Raw genomic sequence first — 17,860 nt, 5'->3', positions numbered from 1 at the left:
AAAAAATTATGCCCTCTGAATTCCATCTTCTATGGCCATGTACAACCACGAGACAATCGTTCCATAAGGAACTCGTTATGCAATAATGGATGTTGATACTTGTAGCTAGCTCTATTCTGTGTTGGTACTTGGTCACATTGTTGGATTGGATTTGCATGCACAATGTATATCACCGGCCATCTCTCGCAAATGTCTATAAAAATAGGTTTTGATATACATAACATGTTGGGTGGGCCACATGGAAGTTTGGAGGAGACATTCCAGTGAAATGTTGGGGGAATTTTTAAAAATAAAGATGCAAGTATAGGTTTTGTGGTGAAGAGAAGAAAACGAATTAAGTGTGGATTATTGGTTGTAGTATTTTGATGAATTTAAAATTCTTTCTTGGATTTAGAAATTTTTGATAAATACATAGATTTTAAAGTCAAATAAGTAGATTTCAGAATCAATGATACAGATTTCAAAATCAAAATAACTGGATTATCATAAATCAGCCAAAAAATTAAAGTGTTTTAAAGTGTTGTGGTTCTCTTGAGGACTCCATTGAACATAAGAACATTTTTCACGTTCTTGTGGTTCTTGTTGTGATTCTTCCATTGATGTTCTTTTAGGGTTTTAAAGTGTTTGTTTCTTGTGTTAATTTACTAATGTATAGTAGAGATTATATATAACTATGATAGACCGATCACTACGATATAAATAGAAAGGAAAATGTAGAAATTGGACAATTGGAAAAATAGAAAACTTTCAAATCAATGTGATGAGTGCTCGATGTTTTTAAATGGAAAAGTTACAAGCACACTACCGTTTAACAAAATAATCATATCTTTGTGAGTGCTTGTTATAATTAACGTATGCAATACATATATACGAAACTTGGTGCCGAAAAGATATTAGGAAAACCAATAATACAGATTTGTCAAAATATCATGGTTCAACTCAATATTTGCTCCTTTGTATTTTAAACTTAAAATCATTCATACATCCATTCAAATCTAATTTTAAATCAAATCTTTAAATAAATTATTATTATTAAATAACACCTGATTTTAAAATCTATTTTAAAATCATAAAACCAATAACAATTGATTTGAATATATATTTTAAAATCATATAACCAATAACAATGAATTTGAATATGAATTTTAAAATTACAGAACCAATAACACTAGATTTGACTTGTATTTTCAAATCCATTAAAATATATGAACCAATAACACCCTCTAAATGTAAAGACATAAGAAATAATATTAACAAAAGAAATCTCTAATGGACAAAAACAAACAGAACGAGGTATAAAAGATATTTAACTCGTATATCTTGTTTTGCATTAAGGAACAAAAACTAGAAGCCATGAGCGTCACGTCTGATGTCACTGAAGCTGAACAGTGATTTTTAGGTTAGCATCTGATCTCATATGATCCCGCTTTCGTAATGTATCGAACCCACTCAACCGTATTGTAACCGCTCTTCTCCCACACCTATCAAACATTCCGGTTACGGGTCAAATCCAAGGAAATGGTGAAGTTTTGATAACCAAGTAACGAGTTCAATCTTTCTCAAGACCAGAAGCAAACACTTATAACATAAAAGATCTGAACTGGGTTTTAATGTCACAAATGGGTTGTTGGAGATTCCGATATTTAGCATCACATTTTTTGTCCTAGAAACGTATAGAAAACTAAGCGTACCTTGAGGAACCAAACTCGTAAACCAGATGCAGTGAACATTGGCACCTGGAAATAGCACGACGCTGAGATAGTTAAACTAACAATCCCCTTTCGCAACCTGGTTCTATTTAACAGTGTCAACAAGAGAAGAAGATTGACCTGAAACTCCATTTGGATTGGTGGCCTTGTCCAAGATTTCTTTTCTCCCATTGTTGAGATCAACTCAATTTCTGCACTTAGTGTGGACTCTGTTTGTCCTGGAAACTTTCTTATCCTAAGGAGTTAAAGAGAGAAGGCTAATGATTGATAAAATTCCAAGTAATAGAGTTATAAAGATAATACATTTGGAGTATTTCTTAACAAGGAGTAAAACTCACTTCCAAACCAAGCAATCGATTGATGGATTGTACTTAGCACGACCAGTTGTCACTTGGAAGTTGGTTTTTGCTGTTTGTTTTGGCACTGGAATCTTAACTACGACGCCGAGGGCAAACATTTTGGCACCAAACACACTTTTGACCTGAAAATTACAAAACATGAAAGTGGACTGTAAGAAAACAAAGATCAAGCTACTTTTTTTGTTCTTAATGTTTTCTGAGAAGTTGAGCTACTTACCTTGACATTTACTTCCATGCGTGTACGACCAAGTTCATTGATTGTTGGTAAAACCCGGAACGGCAGATTCACTCCCTCTGTGATACGATACCTGTATCATTATTAAGTCAGTAGTCAGTACACTTTGGTAGCCGAACAAATTGCAATAAGAAACATTCCAAAACTTACTTCATCAGTTCAAATTCACCATCCGGTGGTACAAAACTAACGGTCTTCTCGGAGTTGAATCTTGTCAGGTTCACACACTGGTGAAATGTGACATCATCAAGCTCAATGGTTTTGCCACTGCACCACAAGAATGAATCAGCGAGTTAGTAGCTAGTGTGCTGTGTGCATCGCAGATTTGACAGAACGTACCTCTTAGCTGGACGAGATTTCATTTCCGATTCCTTCTCAAGACCAATTTTATCATTCAACCCCAGCTTCAGATCAGGCATTCCCGAAAGGAAACATTTCATTAGAACTTTTCCCGTCACATCACACCGAAGAACATTGCCTAACAGATGCGATAATGCACCAAAAACAATCATATTAATGCTACAGATAATAATCAAGGAAAAAGAAACCTTAAAAGAAGAAGCAATTATCTACCTTTAGAGGACATAAGAAGGTTTACGCTTTCCACAATATCCAGAAACACCTGCAATGGTGAAAATGCATCATATCAACACAGACCGACAGAATCTAGCAAACTATATACACACAGACATAAACTCAAAACACTTACCTCATTCTTTTTGTAAGAAAGGCCCTCTCTTCTCCAACCAACAGCACCCGTAACTTGCAACGTTGCATTTGGTATAGGCTTGTCCTTCGGCTGTAATAAAAAAAAATAGAGGCTTAAAAACGAAAATGCATGAAGTAAAGAAGAAACAAAATCTTGATTTAGTGCCGGAAAACATTGATTTACTAGCAAGAACCAGAGATGGCTTTACCTTGGATGAAAATGGAGACCGTACACCTTCCTGAGTAATATAAAGCTTCAAAATTTCAGGGGAGAGATTCTGGGGATAGCCAAAGTCCATGATCTCTGCAATGATTCCCACATATAATATGTCTTTGCGATAAAATAGAACAGTAGATAATCTATGAGGTTACATACCGTCCAACAACTCATAAATGAGAACAAAGTTATTTCGAATAGCGTCTTCATCAAAAGCTCCACCAAAGTAAGATTTGAACAAAGCAACAGCCTGAACGCGAATCAAGAGCAGTGGTAGCTAAGTATTTCAACAAGGTTCAAAAAGTATTGTGGCAAAATGCAAAGAACTTTTAAACCTCAACAACGAACTTGAAGCCACAAGCAACATTAGCATTGCTGCTGGCAACAATGACGATGTAGACATTGCTGATACGCATATAGACGAAGGAGCAGCCACCAATCTGACGCACAGGACAGTTGCCTAGCTCCTTGGTCTGCATTATATGCGTTCGAAATGCATCCACCATGTTTCCCCTTATTTATCAAAATGGAATTAGAGAATAGCTCGAAATCAAGAATCTCGAATCACATGAGCTACTTAGAAGTGCTAGAGCTGAAAATGTAGATTCTCACCCGACATCGTCTCGGTAAGTGCGATTGATGAGAACATCGCCACGGAGATTCAGAAAGTAGATGGCGGAAGCTGCCACCGGCATCTTCGATCTACGCAATTCTCAAGCACAGATCGTATAGACTAGCTGAATTACAGGCGATTTGATATTAAATTCGAGGTTTTTTTTTATTTTTTGACGAGATCTCGGTGTCGGAGGAACGAGAAAACGAGGAAGAAGATGAAACTGAGCCAAGTGGTAAAAAGAGGACTTTATTCTAAAATGCCCTAGTACCTTACTCAAAAACTCTAGTATGCCCCAGTTTTAAAAAGATTTTCTTTTTGAATATTTTTTAAACTAGAAAACGAGTAAAAGACATCTAAGGACTTAATGAATTTGCATAATTACAAACCCAACCATGGTTCAATCGGATTATCCAAATCCAAACCTAGAACATATGGATCTTTCCATCATTCTTTCATGATTTTTTTGGAGATTTTAATCTTTTTTTTCTTCTGAGCTTTCGTTTTCTCTTCAACAGAAAAAATCGCTCAGTTCCATAACTCTGTTTTATTTCAGGCTCTATTCCGACGACGGAACGACTCATTCGTATCACCACATTCCCGTTCTTCCTCCTATCAGAGGCATCTTCCTATGATTTTATCTTTGAAACCAACGAATTAATTGAAGTTCTTCAGGCTAAAAATGGTTATGGAGCATTCTCGTTGGCCATATCCAGTGAATTGGTAAGCTAAGCACTTTTAATCATTTGTAACCTTAGACTGTTGTACCGAGGACGAACGGCTATGCTTGATGTGAGCGCAGTCGCAATTCTCGTGGGGAAGCTAACAGAGGAGAGGACGGAGTCGACAACAGAGAGTCGTTCGTCGTCATCGGCAGCAGAGAATTTCGTGGCGGCGTTGTTAATGTTGAGACACGAGAGTCTTCGATTCAAGAAGATAGCTAAGGAGGCAAGTGCAGTGGAAGACCTCGTATCCTTTCTCGTGCTTGAACGGAACAAATTCCTTTTTTACTCTTAACTTCTTTTCTAATCCGTCGAGTAGTTCCACAATCGAAACCCCCCAAGGTCAATCGAAACACAATTGATTTAGTTTGACGAATTTCCTTAATTTTGTTGTCTGTGTGAATCAGAAGCAACATGAAATGGATTGAAGAGAGCGCTTACCCACATTTCACCAGAGTAAGATCCAAACTTTTACACCCCTTGAGTCGGACAATTAGTTTAGCAAGATTGAGTGGTATTAGTATTAAGAGAGACACAACAATAGAGAACATAAGCATCTAATGTAAGAAGAAAGTTTGCCTACAGAACAACAAAACCAGCGATACATTTTTCTATACATTTTGTTTTGTTTCAGGCTTCAAGGCATAGGAAAAGCAGGGAGCATTATCGGTGAAGTGGTGAAATTACTAAGCATATAAGTTCTGAGACGAAAGCAAACATGCGGATCATATAAGATCTGAGACGAAAGCAAGCATTAGAAATATGTATATACATAGTACTACAAGGTAATCCAAGGTAGTTTAAGGTAGTTCTAGCAGTGCTAGTAATCGACAATACATATTTATATAAATAAAATATAATATAAAATTTTCAATTTATATAAAATAATATATATCCTTTCCCGTTTAATGAAGAATGCAATTTTGATATTTTTACAGATTAAAAATGATTTAAATGCATTCATGTTCTTAATAAATAAATCTATTTAATCAAAAGTTTTTAAGACGAATATCAAAGCATATTTACATTAATATTAAATTCAAAATAGATATAACTAAATTAGGATTTTTAAATGATAATCTTTACATAAGAAAAAGTGTCTTATTTCTTTATGAAACAAAGAGAATATTATTTATAAGTTATACAGATTGTTAAATTCAATTATAAATATAAAATAATAAAATATATTAAACATCTTATTTTAAATTTTAAGGCTATATAAAAGAGATAAAACTTTAATTAAGGAAAATAATTTGTATACACAGTTTCTTAAAAATATTTTTGAAATTAATTATTGATTAAAATACTATTGAAATATATGATCTATTGAATTTGTAATTTTGAAAATATTTTTATAACCTAAATTAATATAAATATTTTATTAAATTATGTTTGAAATTTTTGATTAACATATTATTAAAATACACATTTTATTAAATTTGTATTTTTGAAATAATTATATAAATATTTTGAAATTAGCTGTTGATTAAAATGTCTTGTTTTAAATTTGATAAATTTTAAATAAAAGAGAAAAATTTCGTTTAGGAAAATAATTCTATAAATATTTTCTTAAATTTCTTTTGAAATTAATTGTTTATTTATTGAAATAGTATTGAAATAATTTATTTTGTTATTTAATTATTTTTTTAAAAAAAATTTAAGATAAATCTAAATTTTAATTTTGTTTTCATAATTTTAGTAATGTTAATCATTAATAATTCTTTTAAAAAATTAAAAAAAAAATCATGGGAAGAAAAATCTGAAAGAAAAAGCCATCTTCGTTACAAAAGACTGAGATGGGATCCACCTGAAAAAAAAAATTAAAGAAAAAGAAAAAGTTGCGTGGATCCTGCAACATATGAAAAAAAAATCACAGTTGTGTGGATATGAGCATCATTTAGGGTGTCCACGTCAGATTGATAATTCACACCAATTATAGAGTTTTAACTCGCCACGTCAGAAGAGCTTTAAGACAAAACTGGTCATTCGTTTGGGCTGTGTATATATTTTTAAATGGCAACTCAAGCCCATCTAGCCTTTAGTCTCGGAAGCGTTAAGTTTTGATCTTCTGACTCTTCCACTTAATCGTCACAGCGTTACAAATCTTCCTCAATCCATTATCCTCTTTAATCCTTTGTAATTGTTTTGTTCCACCTCCCCCTCTTCCTCCTTTTATATAAAGTGCTTCATATGATCTTCAGTTCAACCCTGATCGAAAACCTCCGCTGAAGAAGCTACTGCTACGGCCATGAAATCCAATGGAAAGTCTCCCGTCTCCACCAGGAAGTCACAATCTGTGAAATCTTTGGAACATAAGCTATTGTGAGTAAATTCAATAATTCTTTTACTAAAGTTTGAAACTTGGAACATTAATCTGTGAGTTGTGTCTAAATCTAGATGATTTGTTCGTTTGTCTTGGTATCACACTACAAGAAAACATCAAGGATTCTGAGGGAAAAAATCGTCGGAATTTCGTCGGAATATCGTTATTCCGACGCAATTCCGACGAAATACGTCGTCGGAAATAATTCCTCGGAATTTCTTTTTTCCTCTGAAATCCCTCGGAATTTTCCGACGGAATTCCGAGGAAATAAATTTCCGAGGAAATTCCGAGGAACCCTTGTTTGTCGGAAAAGTCCTCGGAATATACCGAGGTAGAACTTCGTCGGGATAATTCCTCGGAAGTTCATCGATCGATGCGTTTTTGGACATATATACATCGATCGATAGGAGTATACCGACGGACTTTTTCCTCGGTTTATTCCGAGGAACTGTACCCTCGGTATATTCCGAGGGATCCGTTCCTCGGAATTTTCCGAGGGAGTTGTCCCTCGGAAAATTCCGAGGGAAATGTCCCTCGCTATATTTTTTTAAAAAAACGGATCGATCGATGCGTTTTTGTTCAAAAACGCATCGATCGATGTAGTGAAAAATATAATTAATTTCCTCGAAATGTAAAAAATATTAATTTTTTTGAAAAAAAAAAATTTCTGAAATTTAAATTCGAAAATATGAAATTAAAAGTAAAATTGAAATCATACTAATTAATATTCAAAGTTTCACAAATAAAAATAAAACATTCCGAGATTGGGGAAAAAAAAACTACGGGTCTGGCACGTCCGGGAACACCTCGTTCGGGTACATCCTCTGCATCATCTCCATCATTTGCTGGTTCAGCCTCCTCTGTGCCTCATAGCCCGCCTGTTGAGCCGCCATCTGGGTCTCCAACAAAGATATTCGATCATCTTTGTCCTTCAACTGAGCCGTAAGTACTTCTGGATCAACAAAGGGCGGTGGTGCAGAAGAAGGAGGAACCGACCGGGTGCGACGACCCAAACCGAACAAACGTCCCTTCTTCTTTGGAACCGACTGAATAGAAAAAAGCCAAATTTAGAAATTTAAACCAAGAAATAAATGAATTGAACTTTAAAAAAAAAGAACTTACGGATTCAACGATTTCGTTGATTCGAAACCGGGACAAGTTGGTCGAAGCCGTCGAAGCGTCATCCTCGGTTTGAAGCTGAGACACTTCGTCTACCACCTGAGTTTGGACCAGGTCGACCACGTCCCTCACAAGACCGTCATCAATCTGGCCGGTCTTCTTGTTGGTATACGCCCTCCTCATTAGGGCGAGATCATCGACCGGCTCGCCATCATTTTCTTCCGCCTTGAAAAAAAACATAAAATTAAAGAAACATTAGAAATTAGAAGAAATGCACAATAAATTTAAATTCTGAAACTCAAATAATTGAAGAAAAAGCGGTTGAACTTACCATGCGATCTCCGAGAGTGGCAATAGATTGAGCACCCAAGTTATGCTTGTAGATGCCCTTCCCTTTACGGTCGCTCCTGCGGTTGGTGGAGTTGGTGGAAGAAGTTTCTTTCGTCTCCTCCTTATCCCAATGCGCACACAACTCCTTCCAGACCGTATCGTTCATCGACTTTGGGACCTTTTAATTAAAAAAAAAAGAAAAAGTTTAATAAATTAAAAAATAGTTTAATAAATTAAAAAATTGTTTAATAAATTAAATCGAACCTTATTGATTTCCCACTTCTTCTTCCACTCGTGGATCTGCTTCCCATAGTTGTCCATTACTTTATGGACGAAGTGGTGATAGATAAAGAGCGTCTCATCGGAATTCCAGTTGAACTCTTGCTGAAAAAAAAACACAATTAGTAGAAAATTTATATTAAAGATTAAAAATATAAGTAAAAAATTAGAATACTTACCGCAAACTGACGAAACCACAGAACCTGCTTGTCGGTTGGGAAGTGAGTGAAAGTCGGATGTCCACTGTCGAGGGCCGAGTACATCATACGGTTGATCCATGCGCTGATCCCGTTCCCGGATCGGTTGAACCTTATTAAAAGAACAAACGGTTAATAATGAATCCAAATTTAAAGAAAAAAAAATGTTTAATTACCATGTTTGACCCCGTCCATGTGGATACGGAGTGAGATACGGAAGATGGTCACGACCGGGCTGTTGAACCAACTCCGCAACCCTCATCACTCCCGGAGGACCCGGAGGAACAGGAGCGGATGCAGCAGCGGGAGGGAGAGGAGCATGAGCGGGTGCAGCAGAGGGAGATGTATGGTTGGAGCTGTGGGGCGAAGGGGAATCCTGAAAATGGCTGGAATCCCGAGACTGGCTCCCCGTACCACCACGACCACGACGCTGTCGAGGCCGGGTCTGATCATCATGAGACCTGTAAATTAAAAAATATATTTAATAAATACAGAAATATATAAATTAATTTTTTTTATTAAAAAAAAATCCCAAATAATTTAATCACAGAAAAAGATTTATATATATTAAATTTTTTTAATAAATATATAAAAATAGTTCTAATAAACAAAAATAGTTTTAATAAATAAAATTGTTTAATAATTAAAATGTTTTGTAAAATCCAAAAAATCGAATTTATATAGAAATTTTTTTTGTAAAATCCAAAAAATCGAATTTATATAGAAAAATCGTTTTGTAAAATACAAAAATCGATTTTATATACAAAAATTGATTTTATAAATACAAAAAATAAAAAATTATAAAAAAATTCTAAATCAATTCAACAAAACAAATTATTCAACCAAATCACAATTCTAAACCTATTATACAACCAAATCACAATCCTAACCAATCACCCTAACAAAAATCTATCAAAACTACACAAAAACCTAACAAATAGAACCTAAGAGAGTGGGATAGGGTCCTTACATGATTTGTGTAAGAGAAGAGGGAGATCGCCGGAGATATCGTCGGATTTCAGGGGGAAATCGCCGGAGAGAAAGAGAGGAGTCGCGCAGAGGAAGAACAGAGAAATGGGGAAGAAGAAGGGGCTCGTGGTTATAAAACCTAGGGTCCGACGGACATTATCCGTCGGAATTCCGTCGGAATTCTAATTTCAATTTTCGCGAAATATTTGCCCGGTAAAATGAAAATATTCCGAGGAAATTCCGACAGATAGTAAAATATCCGTCGGAATTTCCTCGGAATATTCCGAGGAAATACCGAGGAACTAGTGTTTGGGGTTTCAAAACATCAATTTTTTTGCCGTATTTCATTTCTTATACAATTGTAATGCATACCATTGAGGATTCTTTGTATACATGAGCATAAACCATGAAATAACAAATTTCAAAACTAATTGAAAGTATTCCCTTTACCGTTCGTTAAAAGGTATAAGTGTTTCTCTTATGTTGCGAGATTTCGTTCATACAATCGGAAAAGTGTTAATTATACGGTAAGGAACAAATTTTTGACTTCATAATGAACGTAAGACACTTAATAAGGGTTATATAGGTGTTATTCAAACGGCAAAACGTTGTTTTCGGTTTAAAAACCCTATTTCCTCGGAATTTCCTCGGATTATTCCGAGGGAACTCCGACGAAACCCTCTTCTTCCTCGAAATTTCCTCGGAATATTCCGAGGAAATTCCGACGAACTAGTGTTTGGGGTTTCAAAACGTAATTTTTTTAAAAAAAACGCATCGATCGATGCGTTTTTGAACAAAAACAAATCGATCGATTACTAAGATGGCCCGGGCCGTAAGATTGTGATCGATCGATGAGAGTATCCCATCGATCTATCGACAATCTGAATTGTTCCTCGGAATTTCCTCGGAAAATCTTGTATGTTTTTTTAAAAATGCATCGATCGATGCGTTATAGAACAAAAACGCATCGATCGATTACTAGGATGGACCGGGCCGTAAGATTGTGATCGATCGATGAGATTAACCCATCGATCTATCGACAATCTGAATTGTTCCTCGGAATTTCATCGGAAAATCTTGTATGTTTTTTTAAAAATGCATCGATCGATGCGTTATAGAACAAAAACGCATCGATCGATTACTAGGATTTACGGGGCCGTAAGATTGTGATCGATCGATGAGAGTAACCCATCGATCTATCGACAATCTGAATTGTTCCTCGGAATTTCGTCGGAAAATCTTGTATGTTTTTTAAAAATGCATCGATCGATGCGTTATAGAACAAAAACGCATCGATCGATTACTAGGATGGACCGGGCCGTAAGATTGTGATCGATCGATGAGAGTATCCCATCGATCGATCGACAATCTGAATTGTTCCTCGGAATTTCCTCGGAAAATCTTGTATGTTTTTTTAAAAACGCATCGATCGATGCGTTATAGAACAAAAACGCATCGATCGATTACCAAGATGGCCCGGGCCGTAAGAATGTGATCGATCGATGCGTTATAGAAACAAAACGCATCGATCGATGCGTGTTCGGAAAACAGAATTATAAGGCAAAACCCGACCTTTTTTGGATCTAAACCTTAGAACTCTCATCCCCTCCGATTTCCCCTATAATTCGCCCCCCCCTTTCTCTCTCTATAATCATCCGATTTGAACAATTTTGGGCTCTATTCCACTTGATTTTTCGAGCTCTACCTGATTCCTACACTCGTCTTCACCCTAAGACAGGTATACTCCGCGAATCTCCACATTCTGAAATCGTGTTCTTGAGCAATTTTTTGGGTTTTGTGAATTTCTTATTTCCGTGTTGATTCCTTGATCAAATATGCATGAAACAGATGTTTAAACATGGAATAGAACACAATTGTCTGTGATCAACGAGTTTGGAACATGATTTGAGATGATTTAGGGATAGAGAATTTTTTTCAATTTCGTTTTTTTTATCACAACTCGATTTTGCTTTTCATTTTCATGTTCAGCTTTGCCTTCTTAATTGATTATAACCATGTTGAGAGCAATGATTCTATTTTGTAGAGAATGAAGCGCACGAAAACATCAGCAAAGAAAAACACACAAGAAGCGGGTTCGTCACAGCTGGAGAAGCAAAGGCCAAAGAAGTGGGATAAGTCTGATACCACCCACTACAACAACATGAAGAAGGTAGCCGTTCCGGCTACACAACTAGCATGTCCTGAGACGATGACAATATTGGGAATCAAAGCAGACATTGAAGGACTGTTCCAGAACATGGGTCTAGGCCAACTATGCAACCTCAAGGAACCCACTTATCCGGAGTTGGTACGCCAGTTCATAGCATCCGCATACGTCACCCGTCCCGATGATAGCCATCAGGAAGGTTTTCTGGCATTCGTAGTGCAGAAAGTATACTATGAGGTATCTTTCACAGACCTCTGCGGACTATTTGGATTGAGTGCGGGGGAGAGGACATATGGTCTTTATTGGACTTCAGAGCTGTTGAACTTCTGGGAAACGATTGGCACAGGGGTTTATAGATCTTCTCAGGCAAAGGAGTCACTTATCCGGAGCCCAGTACTGAGATATGCGACACGCCTCATTGGCTCATTGCTATACGGGACAACCACAGCCGCATCAGTCACGCAATGGGAGTTGTGCCTCCTGTACCAAGGTGTGAGGCATTTGCTACCGGCATTTGGAAACTCTACATTCCCACCTGCTACTGCCTTCAACATGGGAGCGGTGCTGGCCGCAAACTTAGCAGGATACAAGGGGAAAGTAACCAAATCCAAGAGCAATGCATGTGGATTTGGTGCAGTGATTACTCGGATCCTTAGACATGTGGGTGTAGACTGTGAGAACCACCAGGTAGCACTGGACAGATCGAACAACATTGCTTGGAACTACCTGGATGTCATTTCTCTAGTAAGTAAGGAGTTCATAGCTGGTCCCCACTCGAGGATCGATCGGGATGGTCCTTACGTCTACGTATTCCAGGACCGAGCGAAGAAAACACTCTACTGCCACCTGCCTCAGATCGGCCTGACTGCTCTACTTTCAGAGGCTGCAGTTGAGTTTCTACCCCCTGCTACCGCACTAGTAGACAAGCCATCCTTCTTCACGCCAAAATATCAGACCAAAGGCAAGGGCGTGGTTGATGAAGAAGGACAAGATGAGGCTGCACAAGCCATTCCAGATGATTCACAACCCCATCAGCTACTCCCATCAGACTCCAGCCAGTACAAGCTGCAAGAGCTTCCACCGAACGCCACTTCGCGCCAGCAACAACATTGGAGAGATCAGAGCATAAAGACAAACAACGACATGCTACACAAGATCTGGGCTGCCATTTCACGTATCAGGCCGTGTCGTTGCCAAAAGGATGATGTAGTTCATCGGGACAACTCTCCATCCAGCTCTGGTTCGGGTTCGAGTGGTACACACATGGTAAGAAAGAGGTCCAAGAGACCCAACGATGCAGGAACATCTGGAGCAGGAGACGAGGAGTAGGAGCTATCACCGGCTATTTTATTTTCTTTTCTATTCTAACGTTTTATGGTCTTATTTTCTGTTAATTTTGAACTGAGTTTTTTTTTAGGTTTCTTAATTATGAGTTCGTATTTCTTTTACATGGTTTCTTTGTTTTATTTGGTTGTGTTTTGTGTAGCTTTTAATTCGTATTCAGCTTTGCCTTGCTAGATAAACCAAATAACTATTATCCAAGGAAAGAGGTTATATCAAGTGTTCCTCGGAATTTCCTCGGTATTTCTTAAAAAAAAAAAAAAATAAGTTCAATGGTAGTCTGTTTCCGAGTCATCATCACCAGATGAATCTGAATCTGGATCTTGGTGAAACTCTCCAATTACTGGTTCATCCTCTACGTGAACGACGGCTTCCTCTCCAAAGTCGGTTAAATCGACTACAAGGCCAACTCCAGCTAAATCTTCTGCTGCACTACAGTTGCCGGATGTGCTTGGTTGTAGTGGGTCTTCCAGCTCAGAACTTCCCTGAACTCGGCCTCTCGGGTTGAGTCTTGTAACAGTAACCCATGGATCATCTCTGTTCCTTACCCGGGGGTACTTGATATAACAAACCTGTAACATTTAGAAAAATTATAAATTAATACACATGATGATGAATCATTCTGAATAATTAACATTTAATTACCTGATCGGCCTGGGAAGCAAGAATGAAAGGATCATAATATTGCAGCTTTCGCCTCGAATTTACTGATGTAACACCAAATGCATCTGTTCTCACACCTCGATCTGGGGTGTTGTCGTGCCAATCACAATAGAAAACAGTACAGCGCAATCCAACCATGCCCAAATACTTGATTTCCAAAATCTCATGTATGTGTCCGTAGTATACATCATCTCCTGATGCAGAACAAACGCCAGCATCATAAGTCGTACTCGAACGTCTCCTCTTCTGAGTTGTGAATGCATATCCTCGAGTACAAAATCTCGGATATGACTTCACAACAAAGTTTGGTCCAACGACCATCTCACGTATCCAATCGTCAAATGTTTCACCTCTGGCCAAACCAGCAGACACCTATTAATAGCACATATATATATATTATATCAATAAATGTGAATTAGTATAAATATGTGATAAAATATATTTTAATTTGTTTAAAGCACTCACATAAGTAAACATCCATCCAGTAAATTCTCTCTGCTTCATTTCTTCTAGTTCGTCCTCTGTGGCGTATCTATACTCGAACCGCTTTTCTGCCATGAAAATCCTGTATATGATGACAATAATGTAATTAATTAAGATTTAAATTTCAACTTGTTAAAATAAAAATTTGTAAGCTCATTTATTTACCTCTCATATTGAAGAACGTCTTCGCAGTTGGTGAGCAAATATGTTTGCAAATGACTGCGCTCCTGCTCAGTAAGTCGACGGTCCTTTGGTTTTCCGCTAAGTCGTCCAACGTCTGTGAAAATGTCTGGAACCGTAACATGATATGTTGCCCGTTCGCCTCTATCATCATGCCGAGCAGGTCTTCTGTTTTTGGTCTGAACTTCTGCTGGAAAGTAGTACTCGGCAAAGTTTGAAGTTTCTTCATTGATCATCTGTGCGACTATAGAACCTTCCACCCTACTTAAATTTTTCACCATCTTCTTCAAATGGAACATATACCGCTCATACAGATACATCCATCTATACTGCACAGGACCACCAAGTTCCAATTCTCTTGCCAGGTGAATAACAAGATGCTCCATAACATCAAAAAATGAGGGAGGAAATATCTTCTCAAGGTTGCACTGAATCACGGCTATGTTAGTCTTCAAATTTTCAATACCTTCAAGAGTCACTGATCTCGTGCATAAATCGCGGAAGAAACCACTTATCCCTGCAATTGCTTCATGAACATTTCGTGGTAATATTTCCTTGAAGGCGAACGGAAGGAGGCGCTGCATCATTACATGGCAATCGTGGCTTTTCAAGCCAGTAAACTTTCCTTCCTTTCTGTCGATACAGTTACGCAAATTTGATGCGTAACCGTCTGGAAATTCCACATCGTTTGAAATCCAATCAAAGAACGCATCTTTTCCCGCTGCATCAAGTCGGTATATGGGAAAAGGAGCCCTACCATTCTCATCAACATGAAGTTCTGAACGAGCACATATATCGACTAAATCCAGTCTTGACTTCAAATTATCCTTTGTTTTACCTTGAACATTAAGGATCGTGTTCATGAGATTGTCAAAAAAGTTCTTCTCAATATGCATGACATCTAAATTATGCCTTAGCAGATGATCCTCCCAGTATGGCAGATCCCAGAAAATACTTTTTTTGTGCCAGTTATGTAGTTCTCCAACAGCATCTACCGGAAAACGCTCATGTCCACCGACTTCTGGCGTCCTTTCTGCACCAAAATCTCTTAGTTGTATCTTCAAATCTTTCCCACAAATTTCCGGAGGTGGACTGTCAAACACCCTCTTGTTCTTCGTAAACAAATTCCTACTCCTACGATATGGATGATCAGGTGGTAGGAATCTCCTGTGACAGTCAAACCAACACGTTTTCCTTCCGTGCTTTAGTTGGAAAGCATCAGTGTTATCTTGACAATATGGACATGATAGCCTTCCATGCGTTGTCCATCCAGACAACATACCATATGCTGGAAAATCACTTATTGTCCACATTAGTACTGCCCGCATTTGAAAGTTTTCTTTACACGAAACATCGTATGTTTCAGCACCTTGAGCCCATAGTTGTTGCAACTCATATATTAGTGGCTGAAGAAACACATCAAGTGATCTCTTAGGATGCTCTGGTCCGGGAACGAGAATCGAGAGAAACAAAAACTCTCGTCGCAAGCACAAGTTTGGGGGGAGGTTGTATGGTGTAAGAATGACGGGCCATAGAGAATACTGTCTTCCACTCTTGCCAAACGGACTGAAACCATCAGTACATAATCCAAGGTAGACATTTCTTCTCTCATACGCAAAGTCGGGATACTTTGATTGGAAATGCTTCCACGCTTTTGCATCTGAAGGATGTCTGATCTCACCATCTGTTGAGTGCTCCGCATGCCATCTCATTGGTTGCGCTGTGCGTTCAGACAGATACAACCTCTGCAACCTTTCCGTCAAAGGTAAATACCACATCCTTTTATATGGCACTGGAACTCTTCCACTTGTATCTTTATAACGAGGCTTTCCACAAAATTTGCATGTAACCCGCTGTTCATCCACCCTCCAATAAATCATGCAGTTGTCGCTGCATACATCTATTACCTGATACGATAAACCAAGACCAGCTACGAGTTTCTGAACCTCGTAGTATGAACCAGGAGCTACATTATCCTCGGGTAGAATACCTTTTACAAAATCAGCAATCGCATCCACACAGTCTTCAGCCAAATTATAATCTGTTTTAATGCCCATCAATCTTGTAGCAGATGATAAAGCTGAATGACCATCTCTGCAACCTTCGTACAATGGTTGCTTTCCAGCATCCAACATATCATAAAATCTCCTAGCTTCTGCATTGGGTAAATCTTCCCCTCTAAAATGATCATTTACCATCTGCTCAGTACCTACACCATAATCTACATCCGTTCTAATTGGTTCTTCTAATCTAACCGCTGGCTGAGGTTCACTAGTACTACCATGTTCATAATCAGTTTCCCCATGATGATACCAAATTTTGTAACTTCGTGTAAACCCACTCAAATATAGATGAGTCCAAACATCCCACTCTTTAATAACCTTTCTATTTTTACAATTAGAGCAAGGACATCTTAACATACCTGTTTTTGCTTCCGGTTGTCGGTGAACTAACCCCATGAATTCAGTTATACCTCGTTGGTATTCTTCCGTAAGCAATCTCGTGTTCGGATCCAAATGAGGTCGATCGATCCAAGAACGAAAATAATTTGAAGAAGACATATTTTTTATGAATCAAATTCGTGTGTAAATAGAGTAAGAGGGAGGATGAAGATATGAAGTGAATGAAGAGGAAGAGGAGTGCTTGTATTTATAGTTTAAATCCTGCCGACATACCGAGGAAATTCCGACGGACAAAACTAGTTCGTCGGAATTTCCTCGGAATTTTGTAAAATCCCCCAACGGCTCTCCAACGGCTATAATATTTCCTCGGAATTCATCGGTTTTTTCCGAGGAACAGAGTTTTCCTCGGAATTTCCTCGGAATATTCCGACGGACTGTAGTTTCCTCGGAATCCCGTCGGTATATTCCGAGGAAATTCCGAGGAAACCCAATTTTGTGTTTCCTCGGAATTTCCTCGGAAATTCCTCGGTATATTCCGAGGATTTCATTTTCCGTCGGAATGTCCGTCAGAATATCGCTGTTTTCTTGTAGTGTCAGACGAAATCAAGGCTACAGATGTTGATGTAATCCCCAAGATACCGTTATTTTGATCCAAATCGATCTGACGACCTCCGTTAGTGACGTAACTTCACATATACAAATATCATGGTACTTAAATACTCCTTTACACAATCGTGATATGTCTTTCTTATATTCTAAAGTTTTTAGTTTTTGATGAAAGACACCTTCTGGAGGCTGTTTCCGAAAGGGAATTCACATTGACGGTATGGTGTCAGGTGCCAAC

At 37.8% G+C, this 17,860-nt stretch overlaps 2 protein-coding genes and 1 long non-coding RNA gene across 3 annotated transcripts; 1 reads left to right on the top strand and 2 right to left on the bottom strand.

The window, feature by feature from the left end:
• Positions 1-1,114: 1,114 nt before the first annotated feature.
• LOC106406968 (AP-2 complex subunit mu) lies at positions 1,115-4,691 on the bottom strand. Its single transcript, XM_048762391.1, has 13 exons — positions 3,841-4,691; positions 3,564-3,741; positions 3,388-3,478; positions 3,221-3,315; positions 3,013-3,102; positions 2,877-2,925; positions 2,643-2,781; positions 2,454-2,570; positions 2,286-2,376; positions 2,048-2,190; positions 1,830-1,944; positions 1,692-1,736; positions 1,115-1,481 (listed from the first exon to the last, which is right to left on the bottom strand). The coding sequence occupies exons 1-13, from the start codon at positions 3,921-3,923 to the stop codon at positions 1,401-1,403; spliced, it is 1,317 nt and encodes a 438-aa protein (XP_048618348.1). The 5' UTR covers positions 3,924-4,691; the 3' UTR covers positions 1,115-1,400.
• LOC125589832 lies at positions 4,367-6,019 on the top strand. Its single transcript, XR_007326012.1, has 3 exons — positions 4,367-4,564; positions 4,644-5,019; positions 5,198-6,019. It is a non-coding gene; the product is annotated as an uncharacterized LOC125589832 (long non-coding RNA).
• Positions 6,020-6,146: 127 nt separating this feature from the next.
• On the bottom strand, positions 6,147-9,073 carry LOC106410378. Its single transcript, XM_013850869.2, has 7 exons — positions 8,988-9,073; positions 8,794-8,923; positions 8,600-8,719; positions 8,337-8,513; positions 8,009-8,230; positions 7,670-7,932; positions 6,147-7,393 (listed from the first exon to the last, which is right to left on the bottom strand). The coding sequence occupies exons 1-7, from the start codon at positions 9,071-9,073 to the stop codon at positions 7,003-7,005; spliced, it is 1,389 nt and encodes a 462-aa protein (XP_013706323.1). The 3' UTR covers positions 6,147-7,002.
• Positions 9,074-17,860: the final 8,787 nt, after the last annotated feature.

Source organism: Brassica napus, chromosome C7 (assembly GCF_020379485.1).
Source record: "Brassica napus cultivar Da-Ae chromosome C7, Da-Ae, whole genome shotgun sequence".
NCBI classification, from domain to species: Eukaryota; Viridiplantae; Streptophyta; class Magnoliopsida; order Brassicales; family Brassicaceae; genus Brassica; species Brassica napus.
The sequence above is the reverse complement of the archived record's forward strand: the minus strand, read 5'-3'. Positions and strand labels throughout refer to the sequence as shown.

Coding starts and splice junctions, on each gene's coding strand:
- LOC106410378 (XM_013850869.2), bottom strand. CDS start 9,073: ATGAGGGTTGCGGAGTTGGTTCAACAGCCCGGTCGTGACCATCTTCCG. Junction 8,720..8,793: donor TGTGGTTTCGTCAGTTTGCG/GTAAGTATTCTA, acceptor TTTTTTTTTCAG/CAAGAGTTCAACTGGAATTC. Junction 8,514..8,599: donor AGAAGTGGGAAATCAATAAG/GTTCGATTTAAT, acceptor TTTAATTAAAAG/GTCCCAAAGTCGATGAACGA.
- LOC106406968 (XM_048762391.1), bottom strand. CDS start 3,923: ATGCCGGTGGCAGCTTCCGCCATCTACTTTCTGAATCTCCGTGGCGAT. Junction 3,103..3,220: donor GGTCTCCATTTTCATCCAAG/GTAAAGCCATCT, acceptor TTTTTATTACAG/CCGAAGGACAAGCCTATACC. Junction 1,482..1,691: donor TACGAGTTTGGTTCCTCAAG/GTACGCTTAGTT, acceptor AATGTTTGATAG/GTGTGGGAGAAGAGCGGTTA.